At 48.7% G+C, this 24,274-nt stretch overlaps 1 protein-coding gene across 1 annotated transcript in view; it reads right to left on the bottom strand.

The window, feature by feature from the left end:
* Nucleotides 1-504: 504 nt before the first annotated feature.
* NOL10 (nucleolar protein 10) overlaps nt 505-24,274 on the bottom strand; it is an 85,309-nt gene continuing 61,539 nt past the window's right edge. Inside the window, exons 15-21 of the mRNA XM_059132642.1 lie at nt 24,006-24,085; nt 23,719-23,817; nt 21,822-21,911; nt 13,426-13,599; nt 12,917-13,164; nt 4,331-4,433; nt 505-1,285 (exon numbers count right to left, since the gene is read on the bottom strand). Of these exons, the coding sequence (XP_058988625.1) occupies nt 1,166-1,285; nt 4,331-4,433; nt 12,917-13,164; nt 13,426-13,599; nt 21,822-21,911; nt 23,719-23,817; nt 24,006-24,085 (914 nt within the window). The 3' untranslated portion in view covers nt 505-1,165. The remainder of the gene's footprint in view (nt 1,286-4,330; nt 4,434-12,916; nt 13,165-13,425; nt 13,600-21,821; nt 21,912-23,718; nt 23,818-24,005; nt 24,086-24,274) is intronic.

Raw genomic sequence — 24,274 nt, 5'->3', positions numbered from 1 at the left:
TACACAGAAGCCACACACACACCAGACACAGCACGTCACAGACACATCACACACATCTCACACACACACACACACACACACACCGCAAAGCCAGTCTGTGAACAGACTGCACCTCTCAGAAGTGGGCATATGTCTGTACCGAAGCAACAGAGATACAACAGGGACAGAAGGACGCCAAGGAAAGAGAGTGGGGGAGACCTGAAGGCCTAAGGAGCAGCGCTGCAACAGGAGGAGGAAGAGAGGAGCGCGAGCCGGCAGAGCCTGGCGCCGCGAGCCGGCTGCGGTGAGGCCAGTTGCACAGCCTGCAGCCGGGTCCCGCCGGCACGCTCTCCCTCTGCGCGGAGCGCATTTCCAGCCAGATTCCATCATTTAGCGGCCAAAGAGCCCCCATCCCAGCTGTATGTAAAGAAACACACCTCCAAAATCACATTGATTCCTGAGAACTAGGGAAACCGAATTCAATTTTCAAATTAACTCAAAAATGGCTCTTTCTCAAAGAAGCTATTCAAATGAAGGTATTTATTTTTATAAATGTTTTCTCCAGCCAGTTTATCTCAAATTGCACTTTAAAAAACAGAAAAAAAAAAAATCTGTATTTAATCTTGTAAAAAGTTAAGAGAATGACCAGTAGCTTCCATTTCTTAGGTATTTACTAAATTATATTCTTTTTATAAAAATGTTTTAAACTGCCCCCCAACACAAACAAGTCACAAACTACCAATACAGAAATGCAAACACGGCCCGCACAACAGCTCCGGTGAGACAGGAACAGGTTCCTGGGGGTCAACTCCGAAGGGCAGCAGGCCCCGCAAGGAAAATGCACCTACAACAAGGCTGATCTGCATTTTTACAACAGGATAACCTTCCATTTCATGGTCCACATTTCACAATGTCAGAAAACCACCACTGGCCTCTCTTGATTAAAACCGGAGGGAAAACAGACAGTGTTTACAGGGAACAACGACATACAGACAGTGCCCCGAGGTCATGGGGCGACGCACTGCCCAGTGGGGGTGACTGGGCGGTCTCCAAGTCTGCTGTAGAAGGCATGAGGACAGGTGCCAAACCTTTACCGTGCGCAGGTACCAAGAGTTTACAGGAACTGTTCCGCGTGCTGCCACGATGGTCAGTTGGGTGCTCCTCCCGAGCCGTGGGCAGCATGGAGTCAGTGGAATGGCCGGCCCCGTCTGTGTCTGGACTTCAGGTGACCAGCTGAGCGACGGAGGGTTTTCCTTTCTTGTCGGTGCAGCTTCTCAGCCTCCTGCTGCTTCTTCTGCTGTTCGGACTAAGGGAGAAAATTACGTGAGAGAGAAAGAGAAAGAAAACACCGACACCCCCTTCTGTAACCATGAGAATACCCCCGTCACACCGCCAACACAGCCGGGCAGAGGGAGCAAAGCTGCCTGGGGGTCTTAGGACACGTAGTCTGGCCCCCAGACTCCGCTCCCGCCGGGCCAAGCCGGGCATTAGCAAGGACCAATGGTTTATTTACGTTGCCCCAAAGACACACACACACACACACACACGAACAGTTGCATTTATTGTAAGCCACCACAATTAAGGATCAATCACCAGAACAGATTCCCAAGAATCGTTGGCTGCTTTCAAAAAGTCCAACTCCCCTGGGAAGCCTGAGATTTGCTGTTGTTAAGCCTGGACAAGGGCTCAGCAGACAAGTCGCCTGCAGGTCCCCGGCTGGCGCGGGCACACGGGCTCCCGGGCTGACTGATCCGAGGGCATGCCTCCCGTGGGGACGCTCGTGCTGGCCGAGCAGGTGGCCCCGTCCACCCCAAGGAGGCCCGTGGCTGTCAGCAGCAGCTCTCAGAGAGAAGAGAGCCAGCGCAGAACCCACAATGGAGGTCAGAGCCGCCTGGTTTTCAAAGCACATTTGATGGTTCTGAGGGTACCAACTTTTGAATGCAAAGCTCAGAAAGATATTTCCAGCCGCTGGAACTGCACAAAAGGTAAACTGAGAAAGCACTGGTGGGGTATAAGTTCTAAAACCTGGAAAGTTTGCCTTTTGGTCCCCTTATGAGACTGCTTTACGCTGACCTGTGTTACTCTGCGCACCTAAAATCCTCCTTCGTATTCTGCTCTTGAAGGAGATGTCCCCGCTCACCTCCAGTGGGCATTATTTCAGATTTTAAAATAAAATGCTGCGAGGTAAGGGAGTAGGTGGGGATGGAGAGCGATCTGCGAGACTGGGGCTCTGAAAAAATCCTTAAGTGCTTTTTCTGAGTATTACTATTCTTCAAGAGTCCTAATAAATCCCCCCTCGTCGGCTCCTCCTGGCATATCCCCACAGCTGCCGCTTGGCTCCACCCCCTGGGCAACAGCTGGTCAGTTTTCAGAAGTAAAAAGGGTCAGTCTTCTGCTAACTCCAACTCTTCAACAGCTTCCCACAGTCCCACTTGGACTTCGGTAAGCACCTCACATGGCCCTCCGGGCTGGAGCCGCGCGGTCTCCGCTCTGACCCTCTTCCCTTTGACCTCGTCCTACACACACGGGCTCTCGTTCAGATCCTCAAGCAAGGCTGCCTCAGTGCTACCCGCTGCCTGGCACTGTGCCTGACCCCTCAGGGTTCCCATGCAGCTTAGAGACCCGACCTCACAGCACCTCCCCCTCCCTGGCCCTACGGTCTGGGTCCAGCCCCACCAGACGCCCTCACAGCGCCGCGTCCTCTGCTGGAGCACCTGCCACACCGTAAGGACACAGCCGGGTGTGTCCTTTCAGCAGACGGACAGCTGCGGAGCAAGAGCCCCGTCTGTCTCGCCCTGAGTCTCCACAGCACACACCCCAGGGTACACACTTGTTGATGGGACACCCAGAAACCCGGAGGAGCCTGCACACAAGCTCACCGAACTATGGTATCAGGGCCCTTGTAGGATCAATCTGCACTGGTGACTTAATATTTGGTTTCGTCACATTATGAAGTATCCCCCAAAGGGTCTCCTGTCCACATAATTTTGGAAAGCGACAGGCCGAATAAAGATGAACAGGTGCAGGAGCTCGTCCGTCGGCGTGGACAGCCGTCCCGGGCGTGTCCCCGCGGGTCTGCTGGGGGAGCAGTCTCCCAGGAGCCCCTCTCCGTCTGCAGCAGCATGTTTTGCAGAGTCCTGCCAGGCCTTCCCCACAGAGGCAGGAGCCTCCAGAGGAGCCTGGAAGCAGCAGTGACTGTCCACAGACAAAGCCCCATGCGGAAAGGGACGCTCACCAGCCTCTCTCTGGCAGGCCGCACCAGACGACATCCGCGCTACGTGCCCAGTCCCGTATGACCGAGAGGGCAGGTAGCTCATCAACCAAGTTTCCTTTCCCTCTGCTTCGCCATCCTGCCCCAGCTGCTCGCCCACAGTCGCCAGCAGGCTGGCCCAGAGAAGGGGGGTTGCGGACATGTGTCAGCCCCACACCTTATTAGAAGCAGCCTGGCCGATGGTCTGGTGAGAAACTGCAGTGCAGGAAACCTGAAAACCGGATTTGGGCCTTAATCCTAGTTTTGCCACCGAACAACTGTAAATAATACTAAAGCATGAACTTTCTCCTTACATCCAGTCAAGCATTAGAAAGTATACACAAGGGGTGCCTGGCTGGCTCAGTCGGTAGATCATGTGACTCTTGACAGTGGGGTTGTGAGTTCAAATTCCATGTTGGTAATAGAGTTTACTTAAAAAAAAAGTATACACAAAAATCCTGGGAAAACCTGAGATTTCACCTAAATCAATCACACACCTAGTATCAAAGAAGATTTTTACTAGACACTAAACAAATCCCTAATTATTCCTAAACATTAGATTTGATAGTTACAATTTTATTGCTCTAATGATACAAACAGGTAAAATCAAACATAAATTGCTATAGTTCCCCACACAGGTTCACAGCCTCTGCCGGACCCCACACCATGGGGCCAAGCACCTATTAGTGCTTCTTTGGTTTTTTGCAAAACACTAATTTTAGAGGCATCTTATTTTCATTTTACCCCAAATTCTAAGCCCTGGACATTCAGGGCTTTCACTTTATAAGGATGCACTGAGGTGGCCCAGCAACCTAGAAACCCCACAGCCCGCTCCACACCAGCACTGCCAGCTCTGGGTCGCTGAGGGCCCACCTCCATCAGGACAGCAGGGACCCCGCTCGGGCTCAGCCTCCACCAAGCTGTGGGCTCGCTCCCAGTCCCGGAGGGGCTCCGGCTGCAGGAAAAGTGCTAGAACAGGAACATGGCTACCTCAACAGGGGACGAGCCTGAGAAGGCCATGCTGAGGTCAGTCACATGCATGGCGCTACTGGAAGCCCATGTTCCATTCCTGAATTAACAAAATCGCGTCGGAAAACTTACCCTCTTTAATGTGAATGTCAGCTGTTTGCTGCCGACTGTGGTGTCTGCTACGCTCAATGTGCCATTTTTTGCTTCGAGTTTCAAACGATCTTCAAGTGTTTTACTGGAGGAGATTTAAGAGAATGACACACTAATTAGCATTATTTTGATTTGGCATTTGAAACAAGTTTTAATTAGAACAAATGACATGAAGAAAATCTGTTACACTTATGGGAGAGACAGAAAATGGCATTCCCGGACCGCGATCGCGGGAAGAACAGGGGCAGACCGTCATCGCTCACGCTCAGCAGCTACACAGTAGAAACAGCAGCTGCCGAAACACCCGCTCATTTAGTATTTCAAATGGTGGTTCCAAATAGATTTTCAAGAGCCGCTCCTGATCTCGCTAAATCACATTTCTGAAGCCACCATGGGAGGAGAGCTATTTCTGAAGCCCGTGATGGACTGGAACGGTCAGTGGCACGGACATTTCTGGAGTGTTCTGTATAGAGGCCCCGCACCAGGCAGGCTGCCGAGCGCTTCACGCTCCCGCCGCCCAGCCACCTCTCCGAGGGAAGACTCCGGGCAGGTCTTCCAGGTGAAGCCAGGGAGAAGCGCCATGCGGGTCCGGAGGCGCCCTTCACCCGCCCTCAGCTCCCTGGGCAGCTCTGACGCTTGGAGAACCGGCCAAGGCGGCAACACCCATGGGTGCCCGTGATGGAAACGGGAGGAGGGGGCCCAGGAAGCCAGAGGAAGAGAACATGGTTCTCTCTTGCCTGCTGTCCCCTCTTCCAAAGAAAGGTTAACGCTTCCCATTCCGATCCTCCTTGTACAGACCAGAGTTGAGTGTGCCCTTCTCAAGTGACCCTGTAAAAACACCTGACTGAATTTAGAAATGGCTGAATTGGGCGAAGGGTTTGCTTTTGCCTGAAATACGATCTTCATAACTAACTACTGAGCAGAAGCCTTCTCCTGAACAGCCTGCAAGATAAAGCGATGCCCCTTTGAAATTCCGCAGGAAATGTTTGATGTCCGCACCAGGGGAGACTTATCTCCGGTTTACGACGAGCAGTAACGTCCCGAACACGCCTTCTTTACCTAACTTGAGACGTGAAGTGGTTAGCATGAAAGTGGCACTCTTTTCTAAGCAATAATGTTATTAAGAAGCACTTTTAAAGTACTTTTCATCTTCAAAGTGCTTTACAGACGAACTAATTAATCCTTTCAACATCCCTGAGACACAAGTATTTATCCTTTATAGATGGCGAGAAGGGAGGCCAGGCGCTAAATGACTCGCCCCAGGCCACGTGAGGACTCCAAGTCTAAAACCAGGATTCCAATTTAAGCATTTCTGGTTTCCAGGAGTGTGTCAGACCAAACTTGATTTATACCATTTTGTGCAGGAAATGCGTCCACAAAGCCTTCCAAATGACAAGCTTCCTCACGACAGCCGGAATGGAACGAAGCTCTGGTTTAGTTTGGCTTTTTAGCGAGAACGCAGACGTCAAGTGTCAGCGGCTCCCACGCAGAGGGGAAGTATGTCCACCTAAGCGCATTCCTGAGCCTGTCCGTGCCCTTCTCGCTCTTTCCTTTCCTGGCTTCCGAACAGCCACGGAGCCACTGAGACAGGGTGGCACACAGCACACACTCATTTGGGAGGAAAGTGACTTTTCAAGTAAATTGTGGGCAATTACTACTCTTTTAAGAATGACCTTATTTCCTCCATGATAGGGTATATGAATTCTGGTTTTCTCTCAATGTACTTTCAATGTGCACTTGTAAAAACTTGTTCTGTCTGGGCTGCATGGAAAGACGAGCAGCGTTTTAGAACGAGCCATGGCAGAAGATCAGACACAGGCACTGAGTGCGGAGATTTCTACATTAAAGCGAGTTCCACTTCCCTCCCTTTGAAAGTCGGTTTACGGTATGTGGCTGCTAACCAGCAGGTCCTAAGCCAGCTACTCGAGAATGAATCCAGCCAGAGCCGATTTAAGCAGCAGACAGACACCTGAAAACGGTCTGCTGTAATAGAAGAACAAAATGCAGAAATCCACCCGGTGTGACATCGATAAGGAAGGTTAAGAACTTTAGAGAAAAAAATGCTACAGTCACATGAGGACCAACCCCCCCACCATTTTATGGGGACTGCTAAGAAGACAGATGTGGGCTTCCAACCTTTGTCAACTTTCCAAAGGTTGAAAGGATAGAATTTTCTAGCACAGGACAAAGGACAGGACTAAAGGGGGGAGGGAAGAACCAGAGTTCTCAGAAAGGCTATCTTAAAAAAAAAAATAGGCATGAAGTACAAGGGGAAACATCACATTAGATATTTATTTTATGCCCCAGGAAATAATGTTACTCAACCGCGTTTTTTAAAAGCACTGTGTGGAGGCAGGTCCGTTCGTTCAGCATTCAGAGGACTTAACCCAAAAGAAAGGTTAAGTCCACAGTCCACACCAAAGGGAACAGGCAGGCAGTGGACAAGCGGAACCTACAGCGAAAGAGCAAATGTGAAACACTCTGTTCAGAGCCGAGTACCTTCGACGGGTATTTACGGAGACCGCGCAGGTCACCGAAAACTCCATCTCAATGCCTCCTGTCTGTCTGCACGTTCCTCGAAGCGCCCGTGTCGGGAGATGCGGACGAAAGTGACCAGCCTATCTGCGTTCGGCATCGATCAGCTCTACTCGGAGTCACAAAGATGCCTGCCAGCCCCTGCTGCCGTGAGTGTGGGGAACAGGCATGCTGGTAAGAGTGCAGAGAGCTTGAAGCCTCTCTCCAGGGCGATGTGACCCCTTGTGATCCAGCAAGTTCTGGCACTGGGTGGTACAGTCTGAAGAAATCCCTGCACAGGTGTACGGATTCCTAACCGGAAAAGGGGAAGAGGAAAACTAGGAACAACCTGAACCTCCCAACCGAGGGAACGCTGACACACGTTATGGCCCGTCCGCCTTATGAACCAGCAGTGCAGCATGTGGGGAGGCCCACACGCACTTGCAAAGAAAACTTTTCCACGCTCATCGCTGCGTGGACAGAGTGGCTCGCTGGCAACGGGATTGGCAGGGACATTCACATCCAGGAGAGGACAGCCAGCACTGCGCACGCGTGAGCGTGCACCCACAGGAGCCCCTGAATTCTAGAAAGGCACCCACAGCAGTGACCTCTGGGAGAGAGTGTGGGGGTAAAAGGGAGACTTTCACCTGTTATTCTACATTCTTAATGTATTACAGTGGAAGAGGCTTACAGGTCACCTGAGTGTGTATCAACTTGAATAAGAAGAGATTTGGTTTTCTAAGTGCACCTTTGGAATTAAACTGCTTTCAAAATTAGATTTAAAAATGCTTCTGTTAAAGTAAGACCATGTTCGAGGAGCCTGGGTGGCTCAGTGGGTTAAAGCCTCTGCCTTCGGCTCAGGTCATGATCTCAGGGTCCTGGGATCGAGCCCCACATCAGGCTCTCTGCTCAGCAGGGAGCCTGCTTCCTCCCCTCTCTCTCTGCCTACTTGTGATCTCTATCTGTCAAATAAATAAGTAAAATCTTAAAAAAAAAAAAATAAGACCATGTTCCTTCAGCTCTCACCCACCGGCAGTGAGGAAAATCAGCTGAAGAGTAAAATGGGCCACAGCTTGTCCACAAAGGGATAAATTTGCAGGCACGATAAGCAGCGACCCAAGGGGTACTAAAGTCACCTGGGGAAGAAGATGAGCTCCTCCAAGGCAGGAAATGGCTCTGAAATCTCTGAATGTCCAAGACAGACCACAGGCTAGGTGCTTCAAAGAAGGCCTTCCCACCTAAGGGCCACCTGGCAGGGCGGGGAGGGGAGACGGCCCCAGCTCCTGGGCGCCTGGAAGCCGTGTCGTTCTAGACCTCTCCTCCAGGCTCCCTAGCATGTCCCCGCCAGAGCCTCCCCCGCCGGCCGCTGCCCCGGGTACTGGAGAGGCCCACTGCCCAGGCTCCTGACAGGCCTGCGGCATGAGCTGCCCCACTTTCTACCCATCCATCCTGACGGACTCCCCTCGGGCGGAGGGTGTACCCCCATCCTTTCTGAGGCCCTCTCCTTACCCCGGGCCCATCTCCTCCCGACCGCTTACTGAATTCAGCTGTCCCTTCGGTCTCCTGCATTACTGTCTGCTCGCCACAGGTAACCCCTCCCCGCCCACTGACACATTCTAGCTCTCCTAAGCCTACAAGACCTTCCCCATCAACCTGTTGGCTTTGATGCCTTCCTTTTTCTGCCAAACTCCTTGGAAGAATCATCCACATTAATGGCTCACAATTTACCATCTCTATTCATTCATCCATCCGTTGCCCTCCAACACTTGGGCTGATGCCTGAAGAAGCTGGTCCCGGCAAGACGAGCGTGGCTTTGCTCTGTCCCGTGGCCCTCGGGGCTCCCTCTGACATATGTGCCACACCCTTTCTCCCTGCTTGGCTCTTTCCAGCTTTCCGCCTCCAACTCTGAAAACTCCTCAGTGATCTTTACTACCTCCTTCTCCTCCACTTATCTTCCAACTGGAACCCTTAGCCCTTGGCAGTCAATTTCACTGGCGACACCTATAAAACAGGCAGCAGTGCTCTGTGTGCAGGTGTATCGTTCTAAGGACAGGTGTGCGCTTTTTATCACAGACTCAAAAAATACGTGCTGCTCGCCAGGGGCTCCCCTCTTCACCCTCACCGCACTCTGCACACTTCGAGTGGGCCACAGCACGCGGGACTGCTTGCTCACCCCCAGGTCTCTGGCCCATCCCCTGGGTCTCGGATTCCCTACTGAACGTCACCAAGACACGCGGCACTGCACACTTCCTGTGCTTGCAACCTTAAACCTGGTTTTCACTCCATCTCCTTGACCTTGGTGGCAACACAGCCAGACAGTTCAACACTGCCTGACCATTTCTTTCTCCTTTGCTGTTAAGTTAGTAATCAAACAACCTTGAGCTGTAAGCCCATTTTCCTCTCTTATTCTTAGACAGTCTTGTGGATAATTTGGGGCTAAGCTGCCTGGTCCCCCCTGCCCCACAGTTCAGGCTTTTATCATTTACTTCTGACTGAACAGTCTTGTTAGCTAAGCTCAGGGGCCCCTCCCTGCAGTTTCTCTCTCGAACTGAGATATTTCATGACCAGTTTCTGGGAAAGAGAGACTTTTATGCCTCTAAGTTTTTATTTTTATTTTCTGTAACAAACATGGACTGCTATTATGTAGGTATTCACATGATTTGGGGATGGGGTTGGAAAGAGATTTGCTGCTGGTAATCTCAGTGGCTTAGCCGTGTGTGGGCCGCTCCCCCGTCACTCGACACGCTCCCGCAGCGCCACGACCACATCCCATGGCTTCATGCAGTGCTCCCTGTTTGCCCGCCGTCTCCCCCCCGCCTGCTGTGGGTGCTCAACCTTTTGTCTTTGTCTTCGACCAGTGTCAGTACGACCTCTTGTAAAAACTTCCTTCAGTCTCCAAAACTTAAACCCCTTCCTTTCTCGTGCACTGTCCGCGTGGCCCGGCGCCGTCCAGAGCAGCGGCGGGGGCGGGGAGGCTGCAGTCCTGGGGGCCGCGCTCGCCTTTCCAGCCCCGGCTCCGGACGGCACTGCTCACCCCGGGCAGGCACTCGGCGACGGTCTGACGGATGAATGGGCAGCCAGCGAGGCCACCGGGCGGCTGAAGACACAAAGCCCAGTGCCGTCAGGATGCAAACACGCGCTGACACACGGAGGTGTGGGTCTGACGTCATGTCACCAGGCCAAGCAAAGAGGACGACTCACTCAAGTACGGAGTTCGGGTTCGTAATTCACTGCTCCCTTTGCAGAAAACGTTTTAAAGTTGGGCAAGTCCAGGTGAACCTTTAAAACCTAATACACTCCGTTTTGATCCTCTGTTTTATTGACTGCCTCGTGGTAACTCAAAGAATAAGTAAGCAAAAGGCGTCACTTTGGTTCTCTGAAGGATAATGGTTCAGTGCTTCATTAAACAACACAAAGATACTGCAAGTTCAGGGTTTGCCAAAATAATCTAGTCAAGGCTAGAACTCAGTGAGCAGTTGGTGCCAAAAGGCCAGCAAACTGTAGGCTGTTCATACCAAAGGCTTATTATTTTAAGCAGCAGGACTGACTCTCCTTTTCAGCTCATGAAGCACTATCACTTACACAGTTCCTCCTCTCAAAAAAAAAAAAAAAAAAAAAAAAAAAAAGGTTAACGGAGTAAAAATGTTGAACTGTAGTGTATTAACTTGGCTATTATTTATCCACTAAATACTAAATTTCCATCCTTTTGTTTCTCTTATTAATGTCCTGCTACAACCCACGGGCAGAACAAAAACGATGGGAGGCAACTTCCCACCCCCAAATCACCACGTTACCGTGCTTACCTGAAGACAACAGTCCCCAGGTTTTCCTGGCCAGTGGGCTGGGAGCAAATGGGTCCTCTCTCAGCCTAGCCTTGAAAGGGAACTTCCGGAGTTGCCTGACATGCAGCCAAGGCACAAGAGAGTCACAATTCTATCAAGTCCCCACTTGGGTCTAGTACCGAGTCAGGAGCCAGCAGCCAAGTAAATAAAGCCAGACAGAACCAGACGACAACCTAACAAAGAAACACTCCACGGAATCGGAAACCTACAAACAACCGGTCTTCCCTCTGCCTCTGAGCAGGACTCCCAGCTGAACCTTCGAGACTAACGGGTACACAAAAAGTGAGCTTGCCCGCGCTGCTGGCGGGAACGTGAAATGGAGCAGCCTCTCTGCGAGGCAGGCGGGCAGCTTCTCAAAAGGTTAAGCATCACGCTATGTATGTACATCATGCTACGTACGCCACTCCACTCCTAGGTGTGCAGCCCGGAGAGATGAAGTGATCTGGTAAGATCGCACGCACAAACGTTCACAACAGCATTACTCACAACAGCTGAAAGGTGGAGCAACCCACAGGTCCATTCGCCGGCGATCGATGAAGGACACAGGGTCCACCCACACACCAGAAGTGGTCTCGGCAACAGAAACAAAGGCAGGGCCGACAGATGCTGCAGCGCAGATGAACATGAATCAGATGGAAGCCGGTGCAAGCAGCGTCAGTGTATGGTTCCACTGACAGGAAACGCAGAACAGACAAATCCACAGAGACAGAAAGACTGGTGGCCGCCTGGGGATGGGTGGGCTGGGGGCAGACGCGGAGAACGCTATGGGGCACAGGGCCTCATTTGGGAGAGATGCGTCGTGGTGACAGCCGCACAGCTCTGTGAATACACCAGAGAGGACGGACTGCACGCTGTAAGCAGCTGACCTGTATGTTATGTAAGTGACCTCCAGGAAGTTGCTATTAAAAGAAAAGAGTGGTAAAGATACCTTCCAAAGATATGGACCCTATTACTAGATTCCTTGTTCACCAGCCGATCTTTTATTGGTTAGAACCAGAATTTTGAGATGCTCCCGGATTCCAAGTTGAAGGATTCACTCAACATTGGGTATCCCAGTTACTTGCTAGAAGCTGGTGAGCTGACGAGGACTAGCCGTATCTCTGTTCCGGAAGCAATTCAGCCTGTCCACCGATGTCCTGTCCGCCCTTTCCCCACTTCCTGCATCCGGAAAAGCCTACCTTCCAAACAGGAAGCCCGGAGCTGGAGAAGTGAGGTAGGGAACTGGTACTGCCCCCGACCCCGTACCTCACCCACCCGCCAGACCCCTCCGCCCTCTCCTCCTCCCCTGGGCTCCCCAGACCTTCCGGCTCTTCTCGCAAGATTCTCCACCAGGACCGCCTGTCACATTAATACTCAGCCCCGGAATTCTCAGAGCAGAGACTTACCTAACCTATGGCTTGTACACGATCTGGCGCGGAGGGCCTAGTTTGTTCCTGACTTAGCCGCCTACAACTCTAAGTGTCAAAATAATATTTTTAGTGTTGACTTTTTTACTGAGGTGAAATATATTCACGTTGCTGTGCAACCACCACCACTATCCGTTTCCAGAACTTCTTCACCCAAAACTGAAACTCTGTACCTCATTAAGTGGCATCTCCCCCACCCCAGCCCCGGGGAACCACCACCCCACTTTCTACGTCTACGTATCGGACTAGTCCAGACTACCACTTTCTCATCTCTCAATATTCTCGCACAAGGCTTAAAACATCTGGCAGATTTTCCAAGTAACCAAGTGATCAGGCAACCTGAGATACGGATAAATGTAACTGAAATTCTAATTAAGAAAAATAGCTTTCTGCTAAGATGCCAAGAATCTGCTGCCTCCCAATTACCACTGTACGGAGAAGCGCTGACCGTAGGGCACAGAATCAAACGGGCGCCCGCGGGCCGGCGCAGCAGGCGGAGGGAGGCAAGGACGACACACGCGTGTGGCCGGCGCGGCACAGACCTGTTCTCCCGTAACCGGCCGGCGCGGCACAGACCTGTTCTTACGTAACTGGCCAATACTCCCAGGGCCGGGCCCCGGGCCTGACTTTATGGAAACCAGCTTGGAGGGTTATTAACAGTCCTCACCACAGAGACCAGTGTACTTCCCCTGAAGCCTGCGGTGCTTTAACTCCAAAGACCAAAATGTCCTCCTCAGGGCCACGTGGCCGCGAGGAAGAGCGAGGCCCCCGCAGCCCGGCGAGGCCCCGAGAGCAGGGTTACTCACTTGAGCAGCTTCTGCTTGGTGGCAGAATCTTTGAAGCTCCTGAATTCCTCGCCTGCTTTGATCTCGTAAAACTGGGGCTTGAGGACCGTCTGCTGGTCCTCCCGGAGCCGCTCCTGCCGCTTCACCTTCTCCTCCTGCTGCAGCAGCCGGCGCTGCTTCCTGACCTCTTCGACCCAGTCCTTCTCATCATCTGAACTCTCAGAACTCTCTGCATCACTTGGTTTTCCTTCCGGTTCTTCCTCCTCTTCCTGAAAATAAAAATAGTAAGCAGTAGCTCCGTTCCCCCACCGAACAGCGACCTGTTATTCTCTTCCAACTCGCCGTCATCCGCGGGGTACGTGACACTGCACGCGTCGGGGCGGGGGGTCCCTTTGATTAAGGAAGATCTACTTCCAAGCTGAAGTGCAAACCACTTACACCCCAAGTGTCCGGAAGGCTCTTCTGACTTACACAAAAAACTTTATGTTAAAGAAACAGCAGCAGATATAACATGATAAGGAGTACGTTACTTGTTCACGAAGTTCTTGTTGCTCTAAGAGTCTTAGTTTCTTCTTCCGTTTTTCACTTATTTTCGAAACAAGTGGGTTCAAAAGCCTAAATTCTTCACTCTCTTCATCCACTTGGAAGTCAGGGTTCTCAAACATAACTTTAAACCGATCATCAGTGAGAATATTAGGAAGGCTCTATGACAAAAAGAATGTAGAAATTTAAAGTTAGTATGAATAAAATCTGACCAGAAAGATGTCCTAAAAACATTTCAGCCAATTCTAAATTAATAAGCTGTACAAGGCACATTAAATTATTAGGAAACTTCTTTAGAACTAGTTTCCAGAACTTTCAAACTACCCTTGGGTTTTGTCTCCTACCTGCAAATAGATTCTATTAATCTATTTCACAGACAATACGTATTACTTGACCATTACACATAATGAGCAAAGAAAGAACATTTTTGACTTAAATTTACGCTTACTACATTGGAAAGAATTTTCTTCAATTAACATTTCTCATGAAAAAACACTTCTTAAGGAAATATGTATTTTTGAAACATGGCTTTTTAAGCATAGCTATTACACATGTAGAAACAAAATCAGTGAGTTTTCCAAGTTCATATGCCAAAACTGGGAAAGGAAATACAGAACAATAATAAGGCAAGAATTAACGTGGTGGGAGCTGCTGGTGGAAGCTTCCTGACTCTAAGTGAGTTCTCTGGAAACATAAGGGAAGCTTCCATCTCTTACAGGAAGGCCTCATCAATTTTTTTCCGTAGGCCATTTATTGTTCACAAAGGATACAGTGTAAACTTTCTGACACAATAAAACTGATAATGAGACCCATTTGAATAGGTTGGGGCCAACATTAAGTTCCTTTCTAACTGTAGCATTCTTGAACAGAAAGTTTTCTAGACAGCATCATAAACTTAGCTGCTCACATAGACACATGACAATCTTCTACACTCAGGGCTCTCCTACGGTTTCTTATCTGCTGCAGACTTGGAAATCAGGTAAATCAACCTATTTCACAGGGTTTGTAAATTAAACCGCTTGAACGCGCACTGGAAAAGCTAAGCTGTTCATGCTTGCTTGTAAACAGTGGATTTCTGAGCGTGGTCCTTGGAATACAGCTACACAAAATTTTGGTGAGTCATAAGACATTAAGGAACTGGGGCTGTGTATTAGAGGTATATACCTCAAATCTGATAAACCCTTAACCTGGAATTCTATGTCATACTAAATATATATTGAAGATACACTGAACAAGCCTTCCCTGATTAAATATCATTTCCAAGACAGATTTAGGTTCAAGGGAGAAACAGAGAGACGATCTAGTTCCTGATCCCAAGGTGCTAGCTCAGAATCTAACGAGAAAGAAAAAAGCAGAAACAAACAAAAGACTGGAGGCTCTAAGTTACCAGATGAAGGATGCTGAGCGAAGCTGAAAGTGCCCTAAGAGCAGAGGTAAAATGTACCTCCAACCAGAGACACGTCAGAAGGGCTCACCGGGATGTGGCACCTGGGAGGACAGGTGACTGGGTTCCAACAGACCAAGCTGAAGGCATTTCCAGCCCATCGAGAGGTGGTGAACAGTCTGATGACACAAGAATGACAGAATCTGAAAATGCATTTTTTGATCTGGCCAGAGTGTAAAGGAAATCAACATCGTAACACCAGGCCCTTTATTCTACAGGTGAGGGGGCAATCCTAGGGAAGAGGAGGATGAGGAGGGGACAGGTGACAGCTCGAGGTGTGCTCCGGGGCTCTCGGATGACAAGGAGAGAACTCCGCTGTGCGAGTCCTCGGCAGGCGGGAGCTGAGGGACCGCCGAGGGAGCAATCAGGCAGGAGGAAGACCGAGAGAAGAGGCAGGGCCTGACTTGGGCCGGGAACAAACACGGTTTGAAGAAAGCGTGACCATGAGACACACTTCCACGTTCGGACTGACAGCTGTGGGCTACACAGGAGCTGGCCGGAGAAGCTGGGACTGAGAAGCAGCGCGTGGAGTCCGGCGTCAGGGACTGAGGGCTGGTGCTAACGAGCAGTTAGGCCCCGGCACTGAAGAGCGCCAGGAAAAGAGGCAGAGGGTGGGACAAAGGACAAGAAGTTCCCAAAAACCAAGGTGACCCCCAGCAAGGGCACGGAGAAACCGCGGCACGTTCAGACAACGCCAGAGCACTCCGTGCTAGAGAGAAACGAGCTAACAAGTCATGGAAAGACATGGAGGAACCTTAACTGCAGGATACCAAGTGAGGGGAACCAATATGAAAAGACTTCGTGTGTATGATCCCAACGCTACAGCATTCTGGAAAAGGTAACACTGTGAACAAAGCACAAAGACCCGTCGTTGCCAGGGGCCAGGGTGAAAGAAGGAGTAACAGGCAGGGCTCAGGCGGGTTTTAGGGCAGTGAAAATACTCTGTATGACATTCTTTTTTTTTTTTTTTTTTTTTAAGATTTTATTTATTTACTTGAGAGAAAGACAGTGAGAGAGAGCACATGAGCGAGGAGAAGGTCAGAGAGAGAAGCAGACTCCCCATGGAGCTGGGAGCCTGATGTGGGACTCGATCCCGGGACTCCAGGATCATGACCTGAGCTGAAGGCAGTCGTCCAACCAACTGAGCCACCCAGGCGCCCTCTGTATGACATTCTAATGGTGGATACGTGTCATTACACATTTGTCCAGATCTACAGAACGTACATCAAGTCTAATGTAAGCTATGGACTTTGGGCGATGATTCACCAAGTTAACCAATGTCCCCTCTGGTGGGGGATGTGGTCGGGGGACAGGCTGTGCATGGGTGGGCACAGTGGGGCACACAGGAGAGATCTACGACCTCCCCTAAGTTTTGCTATGAACCTACAACTGCTCTAAAGAATTTAAATGTTTAGGGAGAATGTCATCTGGATTCTGATGAACACCGTTAGATGCCTGGGAGGAACACGCCAGGTCTCTAGGAAGAGAAGGAGGCTAAACTGCATGAATTCTTACTTTACTCATTAAATAATCACATTCAGTAATAGAGAAACATGTTACAAAAAATATGCTGCTGGTATTCTTAAGTTTTTTTCTTAATTTTAATTTTTTAAAAAGATTTTCTTTATTTATTTGAAAGAGAGAGAGATCACAAATAGGCAGAGAGGCGGCAGAGAGAGAGGGAGAAGCAGGCTCCCCGGGCAGAGAGCCCGATGCAGGACTCAATCCCAGAACCCTGAGGATCATGACCTGAGCCAAAGACAGGGGCTTAACCCACTGAGCCACCCAGGTGCCCCTTTTTTCTTAATTTTAAACAAATAAATTGTACTGCCTAAAGACAAGTATGTTTTGGATGAACAACTATAAAATAATAACTCTTCTGACCTAGCTATAAAAATACTTCCCTTGGAGATTCTTCCTAGTCTAATTGTTTGTTTTCACAGCTGACTTAAAGGAGTAGTCTCAGATGTAGTTCGCGATGCACTACAGTGGTTTGTAAGCGTCTGGCTAGCTATCTATCCTGGAAATACACACGCACATGGGCTAAACACCTGCCATTCAAATTTGAAAAACATCTCAAAGTACTGTTCCTACCAGAGCGCTACTTCAAAGAATTATTAGCTGTAGATTTGAGTAGGACGCTTCCTATGAATATTTTGTCTCAACATCGTAACATACGAGGAATCCTTAACATTTGAAACAAGTCAAGTCCTTCAATGCTGTCTATGAAATTTAATGCTATGATGTCTGTGGTGCAGACTTCTGGGTAAAGATGATGTTCTGAACACAGGCATCTCCTTCTAATTCTCTGCTAAAACCCCAGTAAAGCAATAGAAAATGAGCTTTAAAAAGACACGACCCTTAAGGGTAAGGAGGACAAGAAAGAACCAGGAGCAGTGATTCTGGGAAGACGAAAGGCAGGCCTCGATCCCTCCCTGTGCCAGGAGAGGCTTCTTCCCTGGAGGGAAAGAGGTGCCCGCTGGGGTAGCAGCACCCTGAGGGCAAGAGAAGCATTTGGTACAAAGGGGCTGCAATGCTGCCCCGGTCCCACACCTCACGCCCTTAAGACAAAAGTTCTCAGGATGCTGGGAGCCCGGCCATCAACCTTCAAGCAGGAGAATCTGACTGGCCAAGAGAAAGGCCAAAAAGATGCTGCAATCTGAAGTGTCCCCAAGTAAACAGTTTGGCTGTGTCACCACATACTGAGTGGTGAGTCCTGTCTCCCCAGCTCAGAGTTTCCATTAAGCTGTTTTAGGTCCTTCACTCTTAAATATAAACAAATGACCTGAGATTTGAAAATCTACTTAAACTACTTAAAAAAATTTTTTTCCCCAAGAGAATCCCCCAGCACTGAAGAGCCCAAGTTTTTGGACTGAACAGGCCCCATGGCAGCCGGCACTGTGGGCTGGATTAATGGAGGGAAGATGAGCCCCACCCCTGCTCTGAGCCATCCGCGGGGGCTTCTCTGGACTCCTACTCCTTGTCTTACTCTCTTACTTGGGAGGAGAGAATCTTAAGGAACTTCCTGAGGAAAACACGCACATAAATGTAATGTCTGGCTGTTGCTGAGAACCTACATGTTTGAAAATCTCTTCACTTGACCCTTACACTGACGGCCTGCTTGTCTGGGCTGGAAATCCACTCCTTCAGAAAACTAAAGGTCCTTCTGGTTCTGCCTCCCACACAGGGCGGAGGTGGAGTGCACCCCAGGACGCTGACCGTGAACCAGCACTCGGGAGATGGCTAGTCCAGAACAGAGAGGCCGACACAGCAGAAGAGACTCCGTCAGGAAAAGAAAAAGTAATGTAACAACCAATATTCATAGAAACACCTTGAGATGAGAGTCTGACAACAAAGGACTGAGGGCTAACCAGTGATCAACGTATAGAAAACAAACAAAAGGCCAACCACTCAATCACGGAAGACGGAGGCTGGACGGGTGACGTGATTCCGGACAGCCACCTGACTCTGCCTGCACTGGGACGAGAGCGTGCACGACCCCGACGAGGTAAGCGCTGAGCGCTGAACAAGCTGCAGCAAACCCTATCGGGAGGGAAGGTCACTGAAAGATGAAAGATAACTGGCCTGCCATTTAAAAGCCAAGAAGGAGCACTTGGGGCAATATTAAGAGACTTGGAACTTTACACGAAAATAATCTGCTAAAAGGGCCGAAGTGTTTGTCTCAGGACAGGTGCAAGCGGGGAGAGAAGGACAGAGGGACAGTCAGGTTAGTTCCTAACCAACCCTGGAGAAACACTTAGTCTTGAAAACCATGTGCTTAAAACTGTAATAAAAGCCAAAAACAATCTTTAATTGGTGCTAAAAAAAACATTAAAAAGAGTATTTGGCATGTTTAAACGGATCTGATCCAAGCCAGTGTCTATGCATGGCTCTATCTTTTCCCTAGAGAGATGAGTTATTACTTTAAAATGCACCCTGAATGGTACGCAGCAAACCTGCGGGCTAAGACACTGCCCCGTACACGGCCCAGGCGGGAGCGCGCTCGGCCTGGAGATGTCGTGCAGCACCACACGGGACTGAGCTGCCCCAGAATCCAAGAGAAGGACGTTCGTACAAGACTCTAAGGCAACAGTAAAGACTGGCAGGAGAGCCAACAGCCGGGAAACGACACTTGAAAGAAAAATGGCTGAGACCCTTTCACACCCAGTGAATCCCCAGGGTGCCGGACCTCTCCAGACGCCTGCGCACACAGGGAGCCCAACGCAGATTCAGTGCGAGGGTGAACTGACTCTTAGTGAGAACTAATACCCCCAAATCAATGGCTAAGCTGGGATAAGGCCCAGATAATGCTTCTTGACCCAGTGGGTCCTTGCGCACCGCGGGCCCAGCACTAGGACTGAACCGCACCCTCCTCACTGCCCGCGCCAGTGATGCTAGCAGCGGCTGCCATGCTCGGGAACAGATTTCACTGTCTGCCTGTGAGAAATTCCCGCTGGGGCCAAAGCAGAACTAAACCACACTGGCTTTCACATCAGAAATCATCAGAGCTATTAAAGCTCTTGACAGTTTGCAGAACTCAGTTCAAAGGCAAGACGAACGAACTGCTGAGAGACGGAACAACTCTCTCAAGCACTGATACTATGAGGGGCTCTTTCCTAGTTTTTAAGGGCTTCATTTTAATTAGACAACCACGTTAAACAACAAATCATATAAACTTTGTCTCATAACAGTCTGAGATTTCTAAAAAAAACTCTAAGTATTTCCGGAAAGGAACCAAGCTTTGATGATAGGCCCAGAACCGGGTCAGCAAGCCACCCAAAAGCAAATCAGGGGCACATTTTACAAACACCACTTTGTAGCAGAATTTTTATCAGGGGACATAGCTTTTACAAAGATAGGACTTCCAGCTTCCAGGAGCTAGAAAGACAACACCGTCTGATGAGAGAAGATAAGAATTTTGAAAGTTGTTCCTCCTGGTACCGAAGAAGCAGGACGTGGCCAGATGGAGGATTCTTGACAGGGTGACCCGATCAACGTTCCGACAAAAATTTTCAAACGCACAATCATGATGTTTCCCCTTTGTGCGTAAAAACACATAAAGTGTGTGTTTTCAGCTCACACAGTTGTCTTTATTAGCCTGCAGCTTGTGCACATGGAGGACCATCTGTGTTAGAAACCTTCTCTGACTGTCCCTAACCCCAGTGAAAGTCTGCAAAAGAGAGGCAGTGGGAGGCGAAGACAGAATACTTTCCCCATATCTTCAAAATCATCAGGGCCTTTTTAAAAGGCTCCTAAACTGAATACACCATACTGCACGCATATCAAAGTTATAATTTAAGTGTTTTACTCTCTGTAATATTAAGATATGTATCTTTATTGTTATGGACTCATTAGCATAAAACACAGATAGGACTACATCTGCACCCCACACCAGGCCCACACTCTTCCTCCTGACGCTTTAGGGCACATAATCCAAAGATCATTTCCATTTAGCCTGTAAAATGGCATTCTCAAGTTGAAAAGTTACCTTCCCAATCACCCTCAGGCTGGGCTAACAAGAAAATCAAGGTGAACACCCGGAGGACAGAGTCAACACCGCAGGAAGCACTTCCACTGCAAGTGCTTGGAGATCCGAGCACACACTTAATGCCCTGATGTGAATTAATTAGGAGGGTCCACAGCACGTGGACAGAAATGTATACAGCAGGTCTAAATAATTATTTCAATGTCAGTCAATTATTCCCACAAGGAAAATGGAAACAAAAAAGTCATCTATGGATTTACTTAAGAGAAGCTTCCAAAAATCAAATTTTAAATAATATATTAAAAAAACCCTACTAGACCAGAATGGAAAGATGCAGCCAGGGCAAGGAGGCAGAAGATGAGCCGTAAGTGTGTACTCCACTTAGAAATCACAGCACTCCAAGAACACCCTTCTCCGGTCCTATCTTTGTATGTGACAGAAGAAAAAACTGTGCCCCTGTAAAGCCCGGGGTCACTGAGCGAGAAGCCAGTGAGAAGCTCCTTCGGCTGAAGTCCGCGGGCGTTAGGGAAACAAGTAGAACAAAAACAAACACAAAAAGAGCCGGCTTATCTCCCAGTGGCTTACCTGGTTAGAAACGAGCGGGAGCACAGAGAAAGAGTAAACAGGCAAATGAAAATCTCCTGCGAGGGGGACACCGCTGGCCCCAAGTTCCAAGGTCAGGCCCTTCATGCAGAGTCGGGTGCCAGCGGGCTCCCAAGAGATTGGGTCTTTATAACTCATTCTAGCCAAGAGCCAAGCCTGACTGACCCGCCTTCCTGCTCGTCTAAGCGGATGATGAGAAGTCCTCACATATATGGGAAAATCAGAAAACTGTCCCCCTGTCCTGATCGTATCTGCAACATGAACCACTAACCCTCACTTATTTCATGACCGACCTCCATCCGTTTTTACATCAGTAAAGGAAGGTGCAGTCACACACGCGGGCATGCTCCTGAAAACACCAAGTCTAAAAAATTAATTACTTCTGGAATTACAAACAGATCTAGTCAGAATGAGGAAAAACAATAAATTTAAATATTTAACAATATAAGGATTAAATAAATTATACATCCTTCAGAGAGTATACCGAGCTCTCAAAAGTATTTATGAAGAACTGTTAATGAAATGGGAAACCACTTACATTATTTTATACAACCAGGATAAACATTTTATATATACAGTATTATCTCACTATTATAGCTTATAATTTTAAGAGAAATAAGAGAGAAAGGAAATTCACCAACATACTAATGAGGCCTTTCTCTAGGTAGAATTACATAAGTGACACTCTTTATTGTTCTTTTCTATTTTCCAAATTTCCCATATTGAGCACATACTATCCCATAAGCAGGGGAGAAAAAGCTTCAAGAAGAAAGAGAATACATATTATAAGCAACCACTAAGAAAATACAGAAACAATTTATCAATGCCTTCGCTGCTTTACAAAATCTTACCTTAACTTTCTTTTTCCAGGTACATCTTTGCTTTTCCTCCTCTTCCTCAATTAATTTAAGTGCCAGCTCTTTGTTAACTTTGGGCAATTTCTAGGAGAAGGGAAAAAAAAGGTGTATTAAATACCTACATTCTAGCTGTAAACGTTAATAGTTCTGTAAGGAGTATAATTTCACAAATAGGACACTTCTTATTTATTTATTTTTTAAGTAGGCCCCATGCCCAGTGTGGGGCCCAATGTGGGGCCTGAACCCATGACCCCAAGATCAAGACCCAAGCTGAGATCAAGAGTCAGACACTTGACTGACTGAGCCACTCAGGCACCCCTCCAATTCTTATTTTTAAAATTTCATTATCCCCAGAGGAGGAAATAACGTGGACACATGCGATCTAATCAGGTGGGAGCGCCTGCCCTCCCGCGGCCTCTTTCCTGGCGCACGGAGAAGTGAGCTGCGGGAAGCGGTGTTTGGCCGAGGTGGGCCGCAGAGGGCCAGGCCTGTCGCTGAAGAACCGGAGGCCGGCAGGCCTGCTACTGCAGCTTTTGGCTGGGGTGCAGGGAAGCCCTGAAACACCATGGAGAGTACTAAATGCACTATTCGTGGCTCCTGAAACAGCACATTTCTTCAGCGGAGTTCTAGATGTGAGACTGACAACTCTCAGGAAAAAGCTGTGAACTCTCTATTGTCCTTTTCCACTCAGTGCTTTATGTCCCACTGTAAGCTACAACTCTGACAAGTCATGCAGAGATGGGGCAAAAGTACTGCACATCCTAGCCTCCCCCTTGCCAACACACACACGTTCAACACTCCTAGAAAACTTTACAAACAACCTGCAAAAAGGGAAGCAATCGTTGGTACTGAGTGTGTCTGTGTGTGTGTGTAGACGTATGTTCATGTGTGTGTATGTTTGTGTGTGTGTACATACGTATTTATGTATGTGTGGATTTACTTACTGCCAGTGGCCTGTCATGGGGCCGGCAGCGCAAGTCAACAGTTCTTCACCCCGGCCGCAGATGGGGTTCCAGTGGGTTGTGGGGTTCCAGCGGGTGGTTTTCGGACACTCGCAGGGGTGGACTGGCTCTAACTGGCCACAGCCTCCTCGGAGGCCGGGTTTCAGGAGCAGCCATGGCCGCCCCGCCGCCCAGCCCCAAGGCGCCACCTGCTTCTTGCAAGCACACCTCCCCTAGTGCCGTCCTTCTGGGTTTTGCCTCAGTTCTCTAACACCTGGCTAACAACTGCTCACATTAAATTCTAGTACTGGGGGGCGCCTGGGTGGCTCAGTGGGTTAAAGCCTCTGCCTTTGGCTCGGGTCATAAGCCCAGGGTCCTGGGATCGAGCCCCACATCGGGCTCTCTGCTCCGTGGGGAGCTGCTTCCTCCTCTCTCTCTGCCTGCCACTCTGCCTGCTTGTGACCTCTGTCCACCAAGTAAATAAATAAATAAATAAATAATCTTAAAAAAAAAAAAAAAAAAAATTCTAGTACTGGAACCAGATGATCTGATTCCTATCCGGACCCTGACAGAGTCCGATGACTGTGACCCAAGCAGAGAGCCTTAGAGAGTGCCAAATACCAGAAAGAAATGCAGGTTATCGAAGCCCCAATGCTCCAAACACTGACAGAGACCTGTCTAAAAATTCCATCACATTTTCTTAGACGGGCTGACAACATCAGTCTCTCTGGCGTTATCTTCCACAATATCACGGCCACAGAATCCATCGTGTTCAAACTGTAAAGAGTAGCCACCCTTATGACCCAAAAAGAAGATTAACACTATTACGAAAAGATGTAAACTAAAAATGGGAAAATGAAGAAACAGATGGCACGTTTCCCTGCAATAACACGCAAAATGAACTTGTATTTTTCTGATAAACTCGTCAATGAAGAGAACAGAATACCCACCTTTAATTGGACTCTCTGTGCGCGTGTTTCTTCTATCTTCTGTCGGATCTTATCTTTCCTGTATTCTTCATAAGCAAATGGGTTTACCATCAATTTCACCTTTTCAAAGTAGGAAAAAAGTTCAAAAATTAAAGTCATATTTAATAGCATGCTTTAGCAACATCAAGACTATTCTGCCGAAGAACAGGCAGACCACTTACAAATCATAAGCATGTTCTACAAAATGCAAGTAAACAGCAATGAAATGGCTCGTTAATCACATAAAGTAAGTATACTCTCCTATTTACCTTGTGATAGAGTCTTATATCCATGAAAAATCCATGCATATACGCCCGGAGGAAAGGTGATCCAATGAGATGCGTGAGCCCTGGAGGGAGTTAATCAGAAGAGAGCGGGTCCTTATGAAATCTTGATTAAAATTAAACCATTTTTTCCTTGGACTATGGTAAGATTTCACTTTGGAGTAAAACTATACAGACCAGAACCGTTAATCTTCACAAACTATGGAGGAAATTTAATCTACTTTAAGCAGCATCACCTTATTTATTTTATATAT

Source organism: Mustela lutreola, chromosome 9 (genome assembly GCF_030435805.1).
Source record: "Mustela lutreola isolate mMusLut2 chromosome 9, mMusLut2.pri, whole genome shotgun sequence".
In the NCBI taxonomy this organism is placed as follows: domain Eukaryota; kingdom Metazoa; phylum Chordata; class Mammalia; order Carnivora; family Mustelidae; genus Mustela; species Mustela lutreola.
This window is presented reverse-complemented; position numbering and strand designations above follow the sequence as displayed.